Source organism: Bicyclus anynana, chromosome 2 (assembly GCF_947172395.1).
Source record: "Bicyclus anynana chromosome 2, ilBicAnyn1.1, whole genome shotgun sequence".
In the NCBI taxonomy this organism is placed as follows: Eukaryota; Metazoa; Arthropoda; class Insecta; order Lepidoptera; family Nymphalidae; genus Bicyclus; species Bicyclus anynana.
In genome coordinates, this window is record NC_069084.1 from 6,617,882 (window position 1) to 6,637,917 (window position 20,036).

At 33.7% G+C, this 20,036-nt stretch overlaps 2 protein-coding genes across 2 annotated transcripts; both read right to left on the minus strand.

The window, feature by feature from the left end:
- Positions 1–549: 549 nt before the first annotated feature.
- Positions 550–17,358, minus strand: LOC112045603 (uncharacterized). The gene is made up of 11 exons (XM_052885063.1): positions 16,525–17,358; positions 16,202–16,424; positions 15,621–15,840; positions 15,041–15,331; positions 9,813–9,826; positions 9,088–9,307; positions 8,770–8,935; positions 7,060–7,917; positions 6,707–6,929; positions 6,247–6,466; positions 550–4,671 (listed from the first exon to the last, which is right to left on the minus strand). The coding sequence occupies exons 1-11, from the start codon at positions 17,356–17,358 to the stop codon at positions 4,383–4,385; spliced, it is 3,558 nt and encodes a 1,185-aa protein (XP_052741023.1). The 3' UTR covers positions 550–4,382.
- Positions 8,530–9,418, minus strand: LOC112045604 (UDP-glucuronosyltransferase 1A5). The gene is made up of 2 exons (XM_052885759.1): positions 9,088–9,418; positions 8,530–8,935 (listed from the first exon to the last, which is right to left on the minus strand). Exons 1-2 carry the CDS (start codon positions 9,213–9,215, stop codon positions 8,650–8,652), a joined length of 414 nt encoding a protein of 137 aa, XP_052741719.1. The 5' UTR covers positions 9,216–9,418; the 3' UTR covers positions 8,530–8,649.
- Positions 17,359–20,036: the final 2,678 nt, after the last annotated feature.

Genomic DNA, 20,036 nt, shown 5'->3' on the forward strand with positions numbered 1-20,036 from the left:
AACTTGGTTAAAAAGGTAACAATCACCTACTATTTAAATTCTTGGAATTTGTGCTATTGTCATGTCCTCTTGAGTCTGACATTCGGCAGACTAAATGGACTAGGTAGTTAATTTTCATACATAATATTCACAGTAAAATAATTTTAAAACAAACAACAAAACAACTAAAGGATACAATTTGTTTTTCAATGTTTACGAAGACAGCTCATTTGAATAAATGTTGTGTAGTAGACTACCCACGGAGTCTGAAGCCATCTTAAGAAAGTAAACAAAGTGATTAAGAGACCTTGCACATTATTATTAACGCATTTCTACACCAATATTGTAAACATAAAATATTTTTATTTTTATATGTAAAAATTAACGCAAAACTACTGGAATCTTTTGAAAAATATTTTATCATTAGAGAGCTACATTATAAGGGAGTAACGAAGGGTACATTTTATTTCCGTAGAAAAACAGGATAATATACTCTTTGCACCATCTCAGTTTTACCCTACTTGGATAAATTATTGATGAAAGGTTAGGTATCATCCTAATAATGTTATAAACGTGAAAGTTTGTATGTATGTTTTTTTCCTTAACGCCGCAATTGCTAAACCGATTTGGCTGAAATTTAAATCGAAGATAGATAATTACCCGGAACAACACATAGGCTACTTTATATCTAGTAAATATCCATGAATTCCACGCGTACGAAGTCGCAGGTGTCCACTATATATAGATAATTACGAGTTATATAAGATAAATGCAGGTATAATGATGTAATTAAAGTCGATTGTCTAAGGTTTTATCTGCATCATGTAAATAAATAATATTAATGACCCCTCAACAAAAAATGAAATGCGTTTATTCATGAAACATTCTATATTTATCTTCTCGTAAATGCTTTAAGGAAATTGTAAGGTTTCACAAAGCTAGTATCTTACTAGCAGACGCCCGAGACTTTTTTACGCGGGCGTCTACTGTTTCAATGGCTATACATATATGCAGTTACCAGCTCCTGCTGCACAACAACTATAATGGGACATAAAAGAGTAGAAATTAATAAAAATGGAACTTAAATATTCGCTGTGTGGCAACATCACATTTACTGTCATTATTAGAAAGATCTGTCACTATAGAGCAACCGATAATTATTGATAGTCTTATCAGATTATTAAAATCATAGTAGAAATTCGATAAATATAATTTATTTAGATGAGATTAACTTGAATTTTATTTGTAAGCACAGTATTGGTTGATCACCCACCAGGTGGACTGACGACATCAAACGAGTCGCAGGGATTCGCTGGATGTAGGTGGCCCAGTTTCGTGATGTTTGGAATTCCCTACAAAAGGCATATCTCCTGCAGTGGACGTCCATTGGCTGACATGATGATGATGATGATGACTTGAATTTATTGAAATTTAATAAATATAAACCATGAAATTACCTATCTTAGTACCCATTAACATACCCATAGTTCGTAAGTATTTTCTGAATATATTTATAAATTTATTTATTTTATATAAAAATATTATTTTTAACTGTTCATCATATTTAAAATAATAACATAATATTATTTAATACTAATATTAATAATATTACTTAATAAACAAAATATCAATTAATGTCAAGTATCAAGGTAGTTGCAATACCAAGTGGGTGACAGTACACAGGGTTACCCTATCAACGACACTATGTGACTACAGCGCCCTCATTGAATTTCTACTCTTTTGTGTCACACTATACAAAACTATAAAGACCGACGCCTCGCGGTTTTATCCGCGCAATCCTTGTTTTCGCAAGAATACTTTTACCTCTTTATAATATTAGTACGAGTATAGAGGTATAGACTGCCTTTAAAGTCGCTCCTAGTTCTTCAGTGACAGCCATAATGACTTTGTCATTTACTCTTTGAATAGGTCAGACGTCTTTAAACAGGCAGTAATTTCAAATGATTATTTTTAAATAGTCCCAATTATACACGCCACTCAATTTTTATTACCATTACAATAAATATTTCACAAACTCCAACACAATAAAAGTAAACGATGTCTATAACATTAAAATATAAAGCATGCACGACGTTAAATATATACATTATTATTGTATGCAAATTTTGCATGAAAATCCCACAGTTAAAACAAAGCAGAACAAACAGAATTCTATTGAACAGATTACATAAACTTAATCTAACAGTTATAGTAAATTATTAATAATTCTTTAAAAAATTTCAAAAGTACTTTTGTTATTAGGAAGCTACATCTTCACCAAGTAACAGAGGCTATATTTATCCCCGTATTTGCACGGGAACAGGAACTACGAGGGTGAAACCAATGGACGTCTGTTATAGTGGGATAAAAAATAGCTTATGTTCTATCTCAAACGCTATCTATCTATCTACACGTATTTGCAAAATGTCTTTCAGATCTATGCAGCTGTCGTTCTGAAGTTGTGAAATTCACAAATTAAATGTAAATGCTCCTTTATCTCCATACAACAACCATTATACCCGCGCCAGCTTAACACTGATATTCCTTAAGCAAATTAATAATTCAACAGCCGAAATCCAGAATTGGAGCTCGTATTGCTATGTTAATCTGAGCACCATTTCATTCATTACCTTAATTTCCGAATGTTTACAAGCGAGTTAAAAAAATAGACATATTTCATTAAATCTGTAAATTCTAACATGATTTCTACAAAATAAATAACACCAGATTGCCCAAGCGTCATATTAATCATTGCAGGCTGTTTAGGCATCGAGTTCTAAGAGCCTACAATAAACTAAGCTTAATCTAACCGTCAAAATGACATAGAAATATTATACTACTTATATAACTTACTAGCTGACGCCGCGCGGTTTCACCCGCGTGGTTCCCGTTCCCGTAGGAATACGGGGATAATATATAGCCTATAGCCTTTCTTGATGAATGGGCTATCTAACGCTGAAAAAAAAATTCAAATCAGACCAGTAGTTCCTGAGATTACCGCGTTCAATCAAACAAACAAACAAACAAACAAAATCTTCAGCTTTATAATATTAGTATAGATAAATTAACTTAAGAGCGATGCGTACACAAATTGATTTTTTTATATTTTTACTTATCTGCCTATACTTTTCCGAAATTTTTTTTTTACAATTTTGTAAATTGAGAGTTTGCATTAAAATAAATTTAATATAAATATATAAAAGCGAAAAGATTCGAAATATGGAAAACTGCTTGACGTACAAAGATGAAATTTGACAGTTACAGTTTGACAGTTATTTTATAGTTAGTAGACATCCGCTACAAACGGATTTTGCGACATGGCCGGATTTAAGGGCGAACGAAGTCGTGGGCGTCCGCTAGACTAATATATAACAATCTTGTGCTCAGCTCGATCGAGCCAATTTTAATGACTTTTTTGTATGTTTGGTAGGTTTTTAATAACGAATTTTTCATTTTTGTATCTATGTATAAAATATTTTTTTTATATTGCAGAACGTTTGCCGGGTCAGCTTGTATTAATAAAACATCAGTATCGGTGAACAAAAGCGGCCAAAGTTTACTTCGTTTCAATTGTACGTTTCATTCAAAATCTGGAAATGCAGGGAAATGTTAGTTGTCACTTTATCGCGATTCGCGTCACGTAGCGTAAAATGTCAACGGAACAAGTGACGTTAAAATTTCATTTCTTTCCCGCTTTGCACATCTGTGACTCGAAACTCAATGGCAGGAAATATGAAAGCTTTCTAACGGTTTTAACAAGCAAATCTAAGTTATATTGTAGTATACTAGTAGCCACCGCGCGGTTTCACCCGCGTAGTTTTCGTTCCCGTAAAAATACGGGAATAAAATATAACCTATTGCCTTCCTCAATAAATGGGCTATCTTACACTAAAAGAATTTTTTAAATCGGACCAATAGTTTTTGAGATTATCGCGTTCAAACAATCAAACAAACTCTTCAGCTTTATAATATTAGTATGGATCAGTAACTTATAAATAATAAAATAAAATAAAAATAGTTTATTTCAGTAACATCAATCGTATTCGATTGATGTTACTGAAATAAACAAAAACAAATAATTAAAGGCTAGAGTCTTCTTTTAAGAGTTGTACACTCCTGTGACAGAAGGCTCCGCTCTTCCATAACTTGATTTCTTTTTAGTCGCTATCCTTCACAAAGTGTCTCAAATTTCAATGTGTTTTAAATAAGCATATAAATTAACTTATCAAAATAGCTTATAATTATTATATTTGTAACATGATCTGTAAAAAAATTAACATTTTGAAATGTTTAAATTTTAATGATAAATTAAAACGTACCACATTTTTTTAAATTATTGCCTAACATACAAACTTTATTGATAAATTTATTCTACATAATTTTGACCATTGATTCCTTAGAAATTATTTTCTTTTTAGTTTACTTTGTTTATAAAAAATATATTTGATTGTACGTACAATAAAAAATATTATTGATATCAACAAAAATATACATGCAAGCGCTAATGATATCAGTACTAATAAGACTTCTAACTCAAAGTATTCAGCATAAGACAAATTGGCTGTAGATGTACGGAGATGCTTAGCCCCACCGTGTCTCATGACATACTCGATCCACCACATGGCGCTCTCAAATGGTGACATTGGTAGATCATTTCGAAGCTGACGGAGTCTTACTATATTCTTCCGATATCTGAAACGCGATAACAGTTTTGTTAACAACCAGAAATACATTAATTATTGTTATTTTTTTATTCTTTACAAGTTAGCCCTTGACTACAATCTCACCTGATGGTAAATGATGATGTAATCTAAGATGGAAGCGGGCTAACTTGTTAGGAGGAGGATGAAAATCCACACCCCTTTCGTTTTCTACACGAACCAGAACGCTAAATCGCTTGGCGGTACGTCTTTGTCGTTAGGGTGATAACTAGCCGCAGCCGAAGCCTCCTACAAGCCAGACCTGGGCCAATTAAGAAAATCTCAATCGGCCCAGCTGGGGATCGAATCCAGTACCTCTAGTCTTTTAAATCCACCACGCATACCACTGCGCCACGGAAGCCGTTATACTAGCCTATATGTTATGGCGAGGTATTGTCTATCTTCATTCTTACTTACAGTCAAATTAGTAGTACAGCGTGAAGAAGTAACAAATAAACACAAACTTTCGCCTTTATAATATAAGTGTGATGCAAGAACTATCACACTTCACACTTGTGATGTGTGATAGTTCTTGCAACGGCACATATTGCGTCGAAACTCTATCACCAAAGTTGCGAGAAAAACCCCAAGTAGCCTGAGATATGTAAAGTTAAACTAAATATGAAAGATCCTGAGTTCCTCTCTCGGTTGAAAGGAAAAAGGGCATATCCACTATGTAAAAACACTTTATACAACTTTTTCGTTTCAGTGTATTCGTTTACAGTAATCCGTGCAACTAAATGGTAGTTGTAATCAATTTGAATGATAGGATAGTTTTAGTTCCAATAGAGTTGGCGGTGTTGTAAAACTAAAAAACATTTTTTACATTCCAAATGAATTTACATGCAGTTTTATAGTTTTGATAGTTTTAGTTTAATAGAGTTCACTGTACGTATGTAGGTACCAATACCAACATATGTAATTTAATTTAGTTATTTCAAGATGAATTATTTTATAACATTTAAATGCGAAGGTCACATCACGAAATCTCGAAAATAATTTGACGTACAAAAATGAAATTTGGCAGGGAGGTAGTTTATAGTTAGTAGACGTCCACTACGAACAGATTTTTCAAGAGGGTCGGATTAAGCAGATCTAAGGGCGGACGTCCGCTAGTGTAATAAACGCAGGGTTGCCTTTTTCAACCTTATGTTATGTTAAAAGAAGATACATTACTAATTAGTACTCTTTCATATTGAGTTCATTTATTTTGACTTATTATCGAATGTTTGAGAAATAAAATTAGTAATTGTAATAATTTGTATGTAGGTATGTCTGACGTAACTTATAATACACATTTATACAATTAACAAATTTTAAATATTATATTGAAGTAGGTACTGAATGTTCGTCTGTTTGTTTTTGCTAAATGTTTAAAATCCTAAGTAAATAGATTTTTATGATGATATACCTACCCTTAGATTATTTGTATAACTTAGCTATAACTTACTATATACTGTAGCCTTTGACCTATAAAGTCAAAGGCTTTATATAAAAGAGAAAAAACATGCGAATTCGTTGTTATATATTAGGTAATATTTACCAAAAAAAAATATAATTAACTCACCTGTCATCATTAATTACATCGACAACAACACTTCTGAATTCTTCGGAAGTTAAAGATTCAATGTTTAATTTTTTACCAATGCCATGTTTTACATATTTTTCAGCATTATACCATTGGTCTCCTAACATTGGTATACCGACGACGGGTACGCCGGCTGTTATCGCTTCATCTGTTGATTGGAGACCAGCTTGTGTGATAAATAGCTTCACATTAGGGTGTCCTGTAAAATAATACATCGTTTATTCAAGTACATAGATTAGGACCGTTTAGGATCTGCCAATATATAAGCTTAAACAGTGCTGTTAAACTTATATATTGGCAGATAGAATTAATAATCTCATGTAAACATAAACATTGGAGTGAAGAATGGTGATTTGAAAGAAACAGCTTTGAATGAGCTTCTGCACTTATCTTTTTCTGGTGATGTTGCAGCATAAAGAAAAAGCAGGAAAATACTTACTCAGTAAATCAGATTGTGGATACCACTTTGATAATTTTATATTACTAGATTTTCCAGGAAGGTCATCTTTATCCCATTTCCATAATACTTCATAAGGAAGTTCAGATAAAACTTCAACTATTATTTGTATTTTATCTGTAGGTATTGTTTCTGCTAGTACATTGGTACCAAAACTTAAATATATTACACCATTTTTTGAGGAGTCTAAATATGTTTGCAAGTCCTACAAAAGTAAATACATTATAATTATTGAACGTAACAATAAGAATCACTAATAAGAAAATCAAAAATTATAATTATTTTATCTAGTTATTATGTTCTATAGCAATGGATATCAATAAACATTTTTTTACCTTTGGCAGTTTCTTTTCTGGTAGAATATGAATTCCGCCAATGTAGACAACGTTCTGGGGAACTGGCTGATTTTCTGCCCATAATGGATGTATATTAATAAACAACATATCAATTTTGAGAGATAGTTCACTTACTGAAGGAACGCTGGAACCAAAAATGCTTCTTAATTCTTTATTTTCATCATATGTATTCAAATGATGAGCCAATTCTATAGAATAATAATGATAAATCTCCTTCAGTTTTTCCATCAGCGTCAAATTATAAAGTCTTTGCTGAATCGATAAGGGATACAATATGGGGTGGGTATGCAAACCCATAACCTTATGGTAATTGAAAACCATGCCTAAAGAACTAACCAGGATTACAGGTGCTTCAAAAATATGTGAGAAAACAAGTGCGGGACGTATCATAGCTTCGAGTATTAATAAATCAAACTTGTTATTTTTGTCATTTATTAATTTCTGGACTTCAGGTGACTGTATCTGTGTTTTGAACATTTTGGCTAGCAACGTGCCTATTTGCCTTACGACGGAGTAGTCCATTGCACCACCATCGACTTTGTACTCATTAAGAAATAAATTTTGCCAAGTCTGATACGATATGTCATGTACATCAATTTCTTTTAAATTTGGCGGAGTACTTCCTTTGGTGAAGGCTGGATCTGGCGTAATGACTGTGACATCGTGACCTCTCTTTGCAAGTTCTTGAGTTAACGGACGAAAGACCACTTGATGACTTATCGAAGGCATGGGAAACACTGCGAGAATTTTCGCAGATTTTATTCCTACGATTACACTCACAATTAAACATATTGATAATGATTTAAGCACCATTTGAAATGTGTATATACAGTTCCGTAGTATAATATCAAATGAAGCCAGAAATTTGTATAATGTTTATCACAGCAGATAGGGTCGTTAACTTATAACTATCGGTCGTATTGCGCAAGGTTAAGAAACCAGAAAATACTTTTGGTTTATGTTGACATGTGACACGTACATCATCATTCAAAATCCGTATTCGGCTAACTGTTAAGTGCGAGTCTTTCCCATCACCGTTTGAGACACGTGATATTTATTTTCTTAAAATGCACATATCTGAAAAGTTGGAGGTACATGGCCCGGACAGGTTCGAACTAATGCCCTTCGAATCGAAGGCAGAGATTATATATACAGGGCTATTACGGCTTCAATATCAACAATAGTAAACACAGTAATAACAGCAATAAGTACTTACGTAATAAACTATCATGTAAAATAAAGAATAGGTACTTGTATTTACTTAAAATGATTCTTTTTCACATATTATCGTACGTAACTATTTGAATATGTATAATATTTATTGTAGTTACTTAATAATTACAATTAATAATTTATTAATTGTAATTATTAATAGATATTATTAATTAGAAAGTTTGCGACATTGAAGAAGACTCAAGCTTTCTACGTATGTTGACGTAATTATTATGTAATATTAATGGGAGTCCACTGGCTTCCAATATACAGTGACAGCTAGGTTGAAAGCCCGGAAACTACTCGATTATTGTATTAAAAATAAATATTTTTGTGATTTTTGTTATTTTTTTTGATTTATTGACATTTAAATTTCCTTATATCTTTACGCAGTTTGAACTTTTTAAGTATACAGAACATAGATAATATTATTATCCCAAAGCAAATTAATACAACTAACAGAAGAATAAAAATTACATCGATTTGAAAATATTCTGCATAAGATATATTTGCAGAGGGCGGCCGCAAATGTTTTGCTCCACCATGTCTTATGACGTATTCCGTCCACCAAATGGCTCTATCAAGAGAAGATTCCGGCTGGTCTTGCAAAAGATCACGAAGCTTTAATATGTTTTTTCGATACCTGAAAGCAAAACAAAATTGATAAATTATTTCGAGTCACAATATCATTTATACTTAAGTGCGCTTTTAAACCTAAGGATACATAACAAAGAAATTATTTCAAAAAAAAAAAATATTATCATATTTTTTACATTTTATTGCATAAATTATTACCTTTCATCTCTTATAATACTTTCGATGGTGTTTTGTAGTTCAGTCGCTGTTAAAGATTCTATGTTAATCTTTTTACCAATTCCATGCTTAACATACTTTTCTGCGTTATACCACTGATCTCCCAACATTGGTATTGCTAAAAGAGGTACACCGCCATTTATTGCTTCATAAGTTGATTGAAGTCCCGCTTGTGTAATAAACAACTTCACTTTGGGATGTCCTGAAAGATTATAAAAAAAATTAAACCTTCTAGTCTTGACTTTGTGAAAGGCGGCATCATTTAAAATTTACATGAGGATAATTTATAATGCATTGATTATTATTATTAGAATACAATACTGAAATTAATCCTATGCATAGTACAAACTAAAACACAAACAAAAAAAGAAAAAATTGATACTACTATAATAAAGAACGGTTACGTCCGTACAAAATCACCGCAAAAAGTGATCCGAATAGGCTACAACACTGAGCGCACACATGCACAGTTTCGTCTTTAATTCCGTTATATATTATATGTATATATAGTTTTTAAACTTCTTGAACACACAACTCGACATTGTAGACGATATTCAGGTATTATTTGTTTATATGTATAACGTTCGTTGTTGACCACAACTAACATTGAGTTGTGTACAAATTTCCTCTTTTGAGCGCCTCATTTTTCATGCGCTAGTAACACGTCTAACAGAATTTAACATCATTGGTGCTAAGTGCAAATGCACTTTCTATTCCCTCACTAGCGTACACGACCACACAAAAAAGTCATATCTATCTATCTATCTATACTATAATAAAAGAGTAGAAATCGAGTGTCTGTACTTTGACCAAATTTAACTAAAATCAAGTTAGGGCGATTAGAAATGAGCAATAGAATACAAAAATATTTTTTTTAATTTTCTTGTCTGTCTGTCTGTCTGTCCTTCTGTCTGTATGTTCGCGCTATTCTCTGGTTCTACTGAACGGATTCTGATGCAGTTTTCACAAATAGATTAAGCAAAGTTCAGGGCAACATATAGGCTTTGTTTCATTAAGATCGGGCAGATAGAAATAAAGTTATCTTGAAAAAACCGGATCGCTCAAATTGATTCGCAGGCGTTATTTGGAGAAACGAGTTTTCCACTAAAACTGTGTAATATCGACATTAAGGCACATATTCTATACTCAATTGACCAATTTGTTTGTTTATTTGGTTGAACGCGCGAAGCTAATCTCAGGAACTACTCAATCTATCTATCTTCTATCTATATCTATACTATAATAAAAGAGTAGAAATCGAGTGTCTGTACTTTGACCAAATTTAACTAAAATCAAGTTAGGGCGATTAGAAATGAGCAATAGAATCTATCTATTCTATTCTATTCTATTCTATTCTTTCTATCTTCTATCTATCTATCTATCTATCTATCTTCTTCTTCTATCTTCTATCTATCTATCTATCCATCTTCTATCTATCTATCTTCTATCTTCTTCTATACTATAATAAAAGAGTAGAAATCGAGTGTCTGTACTTTGACCAAATTTAACTAAAATCAAGTTAGGGCGATTAGAAATGAGCAATCTATCTATCTATCTATCTATCTATCTATCTATACTATAATAAAAGAGTAGAAATCGAGTGTCTGTACTTTGACCAAATTTAACTAAAATCAAGTTAGGGCGATTAGAAATGAGCAATAGAATACAAAAATATTTTTTTTAATTTTCTTGTCTGTCTGTCTGTCTGTCCTTCTGTCTGTATGTTCGCGCTATTCTCTGGTTCTACTGAACGGATTCTGATGCGGTTTTCACAAATAGATTAAGCAAAGTTCAGGGCAACATATAGGCTTTGTTTCATTAAGATCGGACAGATAGAAAAAAAGTTATCTTGAAAAAACCGGATTGCTCAAATTGATTCGCAGGCGTTATTTGGAGAAACGAGTTTTCCACTAAAACTGTGTAATATCGACATTGAGGCACATATTCTATACTCAACTGACCAATTTGTTTGTTTATTTGGTTGAACGCGCGAAGCTAATCTCAGGAACTACTTAATCTATCTATCTATATCTATATCTATCTATCTATTTATCTATCTATCTATCTATCTTCTATCTATCTATCTATACTATAATAAAAGAGTAGAAATCGAGTGTCTGTACTTTGACCAAATTTAACTAAAATCAAGTTAGGGCGATTAGAAATGAGCAATAGAATACAAAAATATTTTTTTTTAATTTTCTTGTCTGTCTGTCTGTCTGTCCTTCTGTCTGCATGTTCGCGCTATTCTCTGGTTCTACTGAACGGATTCTGATGCAGTTTCCACAAATAGATTAAGCAAAGTTCAGGGCAACATATAGGCTTTATTTCATTAAGATCGGACAGATAGAAAAAAAGTTATCTTGAAAAAACCGGATTGCTCAAATTGATTCGCAGGCGTTATTTGGAGAAACGAGTTTTCCACTAAAACTGTGTAATATCGACATTGATGCACATATTTTATATACTCAACTAACCAATTTGTTTGTTTATTTTGTTGAACGCGCCAAGCTAATCATAGGAACTACTTGAAAATTCAGGTACAAATTGGATAATTCTTTTTGTGTTTAAATAGTCACATTGTCTGCTTTTTATCGTATAATGGTATGCAAGTTTTATTACTGTTTCAAGCAATAACTACTTATTAGATTGACCTAAAAGGAAATCATTCATTTTGGGCCTTTATGAAAGTGCCGGCCAACAAACAAAAATAGCACGAATTTGGCACAATAGCTAATCTACACTTTTGTCAAATTCTGTACATGTATTCTGTACTGTAATTAGAAGATATTTTAAAAAAATTTATAAGAGGGCATTACAATCTATCTATCTATACTATAATAAAAGAGTAGAAATCGAGTGTCTGTACTTTGACCAAATTTAACTAAAATCAAGTTAGGGCGATTAGAAATGAGCAATAGAATACAAAAATATTTTTTTTTAATTTTCTTGTCTGTCTGTCTGTCTGTCCTTCTGTCTGCATGTTCGCGCTATTCTCTGGTTCTACTGAACGGATTCTGATGCAGTTTTCACAAATAGATTAAGCAAAGTTCAGGGCAACATATAGGCTTTATTTCATTAAGATCGGACAGATAGAAAAAAAGTTATCTTGAAAAAACCGGATTGCTCAAATTGATTCGCAGGCGGTATTTGGAGAAACGAGTTTTCCACTAAAACTGTGTAATATCGACATTGATGCACATATTTTATATACTCAACTAACCAATTTGTTTGTTTATTTTGTTGAACGCGCCAAGCTAATCATAGGAACTACTTGAAAATTCAGGTACAAATTGGATAATTCTTTTTGTGTTTAAATAGTCACATTGTCTGCTTTTTATCGTATAATGGTATGCAAGTTTTATTACTGTTTCAAGCAATAACTACTTATTAGATTGACCTAAAAGGAAATCATTCATTTTGGGCCTTTATGAAAGTGCCGGCCAACAAACAAAAATAGCACGAATTTGGCACAATAGCTAATCTACACTTTTGTCAAATTCTGTACATGTATTCTGTACTGTAATTAGAAGATATTTTAAAAAAATTTATAAGAGGGCATTACAATCGATACAAAATATTTATTTCGATTTCTTGTGTCTGTCCGTATTTTTTTGTTGACCGGGCATCACGCTGAAACTACTGAATGAATTCAAATGAAACTTAGCACGGTTTGAGAATATAATATGGAGCAGGATAAATATACTTTTTATAACGAAAATAAAATCTGAAGGTGTTAAAAGTTTGTATGAAAAGTCCTCCTTTTATCCTGGTCAATTTACCCAAGAACAAAAAACGCGCGGCCTTTGGCCACGCACTTTATTATAGACCGGCCTTCGGCCGGGAGCTTATAATAGGGCCTCCGACCGTGGTTACGGCTGGGTATTTTACCCAATCACAAAAAACGGAACGCGCGGCCTTCGGCCGCGCACTGTGTTGTAGCCCAGCCTTCGGCCGGGAGTTTATGATACAGCCTTCAACCGTGACTACGGCTGGGTATCTTACCCAAGCAAAAACGAAGCGCGGCCTTCGGCCGGGTGTTTGTGATATGGCCACTGATCGTGGCTACGGCTGGGCATTTTACCGATGCACAAAAAACGGAACGCGCGGCCTTCGGCCGCGCACTTTATTGTACACCGGCCTTCGGCCGGGAGTTTGTGATATGGCATCTGATCGTGGCTACGGCTGGGCATTTTACCGATGCACAAAAAACGGAACGCGCGGCCTTCGGCCGCGCACTTTATTGTACACCGGCCTTCGGCCGGGGGTTTGTGATATGGTATCTGATCGTGGCTACGGCTGGGCATTTTACCGATGCACAAAAACGGAACGCGCGGCCTTCGGCCGGGAGTTTGTGATATGGCATTCGATCGTGGCTACGGCTGGGCATTTTACCGATGCACAAAAAAGGGAACGCGCGGCCTTCGGCCGCGCACTTTATTGTACACCAGCCTTCGGCCGGGGGTTTGTGATATGGCCTCTAATCGTGGCCACGGCTGGGCATTTTACCGATGCACTAAAAACGGAACGCTCGGCCTTCGGCCGCGCACTTTATTGTACGCCGGCCTTCGTTCGGGGGTTTATGATATGGCCTCTGATCGTGGCTATGGCTGGGCATTTTACCGATGCACAAAACCGGAACGCGCGGCCTTCGGCCGCGCACTTTATTGTACACCGGCCTTCGGCCGGAGGTTTGTGATTTGGCCTCTGATCGTGGCTACGGCTAGGCATTTTACCGATACACAAAAAACGGAACGCGCGGCCTTCGGCCGGGGGTTTGTGATATGGCCTCTGATCGTGGCTACGGCTGGGCATTTTACCTATGCACAAAAAACAGAACGCGCGGCCTTTGGCCGCGCACTTTATTGTACACCGGCCTTCGGCCGGGGGTTTGTGATATGGTATCTGATCGTGGCTACGGCTGGGCATTTTACCGATGCACAAAAACGGAACGCGCGGCCTTCAGCCGCGCACTTTATTGTACACCGGCCTTCGGCCGGGGGTTTGTGATTTGGCCTCTGATCGTGGCTACGGCTGGGCATTTTACCTATGCACAAAAAACAGAACGCGCGGCCTTTGGCCGCGCACTTTATTGTACACCGGCCTTCGGCCGGGGGTTTGTGATATGGTATCTGATCGTGGCTACGGCTGGGCATTTTACCGATGCACAAAAACGGAACGCGCGGCCTTCAGCCGCGCACTTTATTGTACATTGTATTTTTCATATATAAAAAATTCGAAAATGTAAATAGAAGGGGCGAAGCGTTCGAAAATGTACATCGATTTTCACGCGGACGAAGTCGCGGGCATCTGCTAGTTATAATAATATTTTAATTATTCAGACTACACTTTTAACAATTTGCTATCTAATATGCGTGTTATTACGAGGAAAATAAATAGACTATTGACCGTAAACAACTGATAAAATTATGAACTTGTATATATGCTAACCTAATTTAAAAAATTTAAAATTACCTAAATACATAAACAAAACTATTTCCAGATAATGATTTTAATTTGTGTTGTGTTGTGTGATATTTTATGTTCAAAGCATTAACTAAAAAAAACATTTTATAATTTTGTTCTATAAAACTACTTTTAATGTATGTATGTGTTTACATGTATGTAGAATGTATATACTATAATTAGGAATGATTCGTATTTGATACAACATTTCGTTAACATGATCCAAATTGACTAGATTCATATTTTTCGTAATAGGTACAGTATATTACAGACAAATTAAAAATACAATACAGTTACATTTCTTGTGTATGGATAAGACTAAATTTCAATGACAGCCATTTTAATACATAATTAAATTATTAAATTGCTCTTCATTACTTTATTTTGTAATAAAATGCAAGTAAGAATAATATTTTTTTTGGGAATTCACAGATGACAAAAAAAAAACCAGGTTTTAAATGTCTACTACTAATTCAATTTCTTCTTTGTAACATTTCTGCATATATTTTTTTTTACATATTTCGTTACTAGTAAAACAGCTAAAACAAATGTAATTATAGCTATTAAAACTACTGAAACAACGATCAATATTAATTTCACTTCATAGTACTCCACAAATGATAAATTTGCTGAAGGAGGTCTTAATTCCTTGGCTCCACCATGTCTTATTACATATTCCGCCCACCATATTGCACGGTCTAATGGTGTTTCTGGTTGATCATGCATCAGTTGTCGAAGTCTGATGATATTCTTCCGATAACTGCAATGCATATTAAAGTATAAAAGATATTATTAAATTTAAAAGAGTTAACGCTGTATAGACTGCTAAAGTTATTCCATACGCAGAGTAAAGGACAAATTTCACCTAATGTCTCGGACACAGACCATCTTTGTATCATCTTCCCGGGCAACCAACCGCATCCTTCTTACGTCACTCCAGATGCCCGAGAGCGAGATGATGGCAAAGTGTATTTGTTACGCGTCTGAGGCGTTATAATGAATTTTGACTTTCTGTTGCTACAAAAGTTTCGATTTGTCTAAAAGTCTACCTTTCATCTGTAATTACAGTTTCAACAGCATTTTTAAATAGTTCCTCGGTGAGCGTGTCTATGTCCAGCTGTTTTCCAATGCCGTGCTTCACATATTTTTCTGCATTGTACCATTGGTCTCCCAACATAGGTATGGCTACGAGGGGAACTCCAGCAGTGATTGCTTCGTCTGTAGATTGCAGACCTGCTTGTGTAATGAACAGCTTCACCTTAGGATGTTCTGTGATTGGAAAAAAACATGTTATCATTGTAAAATCATATATAAAAAGGCAATGCAAAAATACAACGTTGAATGAACTTTAAATAATCAAAATTATGTTTAATTAAGTGAAGCGAAAACCAATTTCTAAGTATATTATTTTGATAAATTGATATTCATAATTAACAACCCATATTGAGAGTGGTTAGACCTTAGTCCACCACGCTGCTGCAATGTTGATACGCAGATTTCACACATGTATAGAATTAAAAAAAATTTTAATTCTATACATGTGTCCCTTGATAATCTTGATATTAAAATCACGAAATTGATAATAAAGTTATGATATACTCTAGTAATCCGACAGTAAATAATGTCTTACTTAATAAATCAGATTGAGGAAACCACTTAGATATTTTTATATTATTAGATTTTCCCGGAAGTTCGTCTTTATCCCATTTCCACAAAACGTTATAAGGTAAATTAGAAAGAACTTTTATTATCATTTGTACTTTATCAGTTGGTATCATTCCTGACAAAACATTCGTTCCAAAACTTAAATATATGACACCATGTTTAGATGAATCTAAGTATGTTTTGAGATCCTGAAATTAGATAGGTTACTATTAGCAAATTATACAATTTACACAAACAATAATTTTATTATAACCATTATAGAGTAATAATAAATAACCGTTGTCTTACATTAGGTAATTCTTTTTCAGGTGACTGATGTATGCCACCCATATATACAACATTTGGAGGAACAGGTCGATTGTCTGCCCATATAGGATTAATGTTAAGAAACAACATGTCAACATTATTATATAATTCGTTTATTGTTGGTATATCAGGCCCAAATAATTGCCGTATAAAAGCAGTTTCGTCAGCTTCATTCAAATACACAGCATAATCTATTAAAAAGTGATCATAGAGTTCTATTAACTTTTCCCAAATAGTAAGTTTATAAAGCCTGCGGTGGAAAATTGATGGATATAATAAAGGATGCGTGGGGGCACCCATTATATGATGGTTTTTGTATATTCCACCTAAAGAGCTCACGAGAATTAACGGAGCTTTTAAGATATGCGAAAGCACAATAGCAGGATGCATCAAAGCTTCAACAAGTATCAAATCAAATTTTCTTGTTGTATTTGTTATTATTTCCTGCATTTCGGGAGTTTCAAATTGTATTTTAAGTATACCTCCCAATACGTCGATTGATCGCCTCATTTGCGAGAAAGTATCGAAATCTTTATCAACTTTGTAGTCATCTTGAAATGAGGTCTGCCATTTTTTGTAGGATATATCTTTTACGTCTATTTCTTTGAAATTTGAGGGAGCATCGCCTTTGGGAAACGCTGGATCTGTTGTCATCACAGTTATATCATGTCCCTTGTTGGCGAGACCTAGAGTAAGTTTACGGAACACAACTTGGTGGCTTATTGATGGAAACGGGAACACCGCTAAAATTCTCGCTGATTCAATACTCGTTAAAACACTCGCGTAACACAATAGTGATAATACTTTTATAGACATTTTATTTTAATACATATAAATATACTCTAGACATATATATACTCTACTAATATAGACACTCTACTGACACTCAAGTTTATTATGTTACTATAAATTATAAATAATTATTGTAATCTGCTGATATGATTATTGCTATATCATTAACCCTTAACTACTACCAAGCTTGTCGACATTATTGTAGCGCCTAAAATGCTGAGGTTCCTGAATGACTGGTATTTGGTCGTTTTTCGTGTGGATATCTATTTAATATAACACAGGTACTACTGTGTAGGGAATACTAGAAAAATGTACTACAGAGAAAATTATCAGGCCGTTTACGCTTAACTTCTAAAAGTTAGCCTACGGCTACATGCCAAGGTATATTAAGCCTCATGTCTGTATGTTAGTCTGTATATTCACATATCTTTTATATCGAAAACAGCGATGGTGTTTGGCAGTAATAAGCATTGTTGTATTATTTGGTCGGTTATATATTTATCCCAATTTATCAGATTTGTATGTAAAGCTATTGCTATAAGCACTTGTTAAGGGTTAACGTACTTCACTGATAAAAAAATAAGATTTCAATTAGAATCCATGAATCGTCATAACATATTTTAGGTTATGTATATGCATAAATTGTGCCTGTCTGTTTATATTTGGGAAAAGTAAGAATATTATTAACTTGGATAATTGTTATAATAATAATGATTATTATTAATATGTTTTTAATATGTTTATTTTAATATATTTAAATAACGCACGGGCAACATTATCAAACACTCATAAAATGCCTTAAGTAGTAAAAAATTGTGTCATCGAACTAATAATAATACAGGCATAATCAGTTATCAGTAAACGTGATCCAGGTGTGGTGACTTCGTGTTTTGATTTGACTGTGTATTTGAATAGGTTTAATTCTTAGTTTTAATTTATAAATTTTATTCGTCATTCTATTGTACGGAATATAAGATTATAAATACTAATTGGTTAAATGATAAATATTTTTTTTTACAAATATTTTAACCTTGCTTACGAGATTACCGCCATGTGTAATGATGAGTCAACCGATAATTATAATTAATAGTTTCAAACAATGGTCTTAAAGAGAACATTCTCTTGCTTCAGGACTACTTAACTATATTACGATAATGTAGTTTTTTTTATTAGTTCTAAAAGGTTTACTAGTATTGTAGGAAATTTTCAACGCCTTGTTTTGCATAACTGCAGGTTATACAATATCTTGTTTCGCAGATGCTACACCAAACAGGGGCTGCGTAATGTTATACATGGTTTCATTATGTGAAATACGCTTTTAATTTTGTTGTCGCACTAAGCTTAGACTTGCGACTTAAAATTGGGTACAGTGCGTTAATAGCTTTAGTCCCTTTAGAAATTAGACTGTCAACATGTTAACACCAATTAACCGTATTGTCTATCAAAACACCAAGATACCTCTACCTATGATAATATCAAGGTCACTACAAAGAAGCGGTAGATTGGGAGACTAATAAGCTTTAAAAGCAACATGTTTACCAGAAAAGAATACCATATTATTTCAGTACATTCTAGTGAGTACGAGGCGTAATAATGGGAACATGACGAATTTCTGACCTAATAAGAATGAGAACTGCATTGCCATGTAGTATGGGAGGTAAACTAATCGACGCAATCTATGCAAGTTGTTTGGAACCACCCAGTATGGCAACCTGGTACTTTTTTGGATTAACACTTAGACCGTAAGATGCACTACAAGTATTAATTTTGCTCAGATCACTATTTAGATTTTCAATAGCATACATAATAAGAGGAGGCAGCAGTGTACACTTGAAGGTAGTGTTAATGTAAATAACGAAAAAGAAGAGGTGATAAGATGCCACCCTGTGGTACACCTGCCGTGAGTGGGCTGTACGTTGAGAATGAGCTATCAGTTTAAATACATTGCTGGCGACCGCGCAAGTAACTGTTAAACCAAGAGACACCACTGCTGGAAATGTTAATTGACTTCAGTAATAAACAATAGTAAAGATAATATCAAAATCAACAACAGTGTTGAACGCATTACTAAAGTCATTAAGTAATGCGTTCAACACTTCTATAATGTCATTTTTACCTTTTTAGTTTTTAATTTTTGAAGTTACTCATACAGACTAAAACAGAAAAATAAAATCTTTTTAACGAAAAAATTTATGTTATTTTTCGCTTTTTAGAGTAAAGCATATTTAATCTTTAAGCAAGCATATAAAATCTTTTTGTTACAAAGATTTTATTAAATCTTTTTGTTAAAAAGATTTTATTACATTTTTAAATTTTTAACTCTTAAATCTTCAACTATCTTTCAGATAATTCAACGCGGATGAGACATTCGGTTATTATTACAACCAGGAGTAATTAGGCTTTCCCAACGCGTTCTCTTTACTAGAGTTATTTAGTGTAACTACAGGCATCGTGAAAACTTTATACTAGAGTTATTCTGTGTTAATTGATTATATTCATTATTTGCAAAAACGTGTAATTACTTTGGTCTAAGATCCGGCATTAAGAATATTATACCCTCATCAGATATTTATTAGTAATAGAAATGATTGATAATAATATTCACAGTGATACATTGCAAATAGGTTGTCTAGATAAATTGCAGCCAAACACATTTTTCATACAAAATCTAGGAAACTGTGAAGTAGTTCAAAGCCAGCAGT

What these genes read in the sequence shown, in the direction of transcription:
- LOC112045604 (XM_052885759.1), bottom strand. Translation starts at nt 9,215, where the DNA reads ATGTTGGGAGATCAGTGGTATAACGCAGAAAAGTATGTTAAGCATGGA. An exon ending in AGTATTATAAGAGATGAAAG is followed by an intron (nt 8,936 to 9,087) that starts GTAATAATTTAT and finishes TTTTGCTTTCAG; the next exon opens with GTATCGAAAAAACATATTAA.
- LOC112045603 (XM_052885063.1), bottom strand. Translation starts at nt 17,358, where the DNA reads ATGTCTATAAAAGTATTATCACTATTGTGTTACGCGAGTGTTTTAACG. An exon ending in TCCTCAATCTGATTTATTAA is followed by an intron (nt 15,841 to 16,201) that starts GTAAGACATTAT and finishes TTCCAATCACAG; the next exon opens with AACATCCTAAGGTGAAGCTG. An exon ending in GATGTAATTAATGATGACAG is followed by an intron (nt 4,672 to 6,246) that starts GTGAGTTAATTA and finishes ATCGCGTTTCAG; the next exon opens with ATATCGGAAGAATATAGTAA.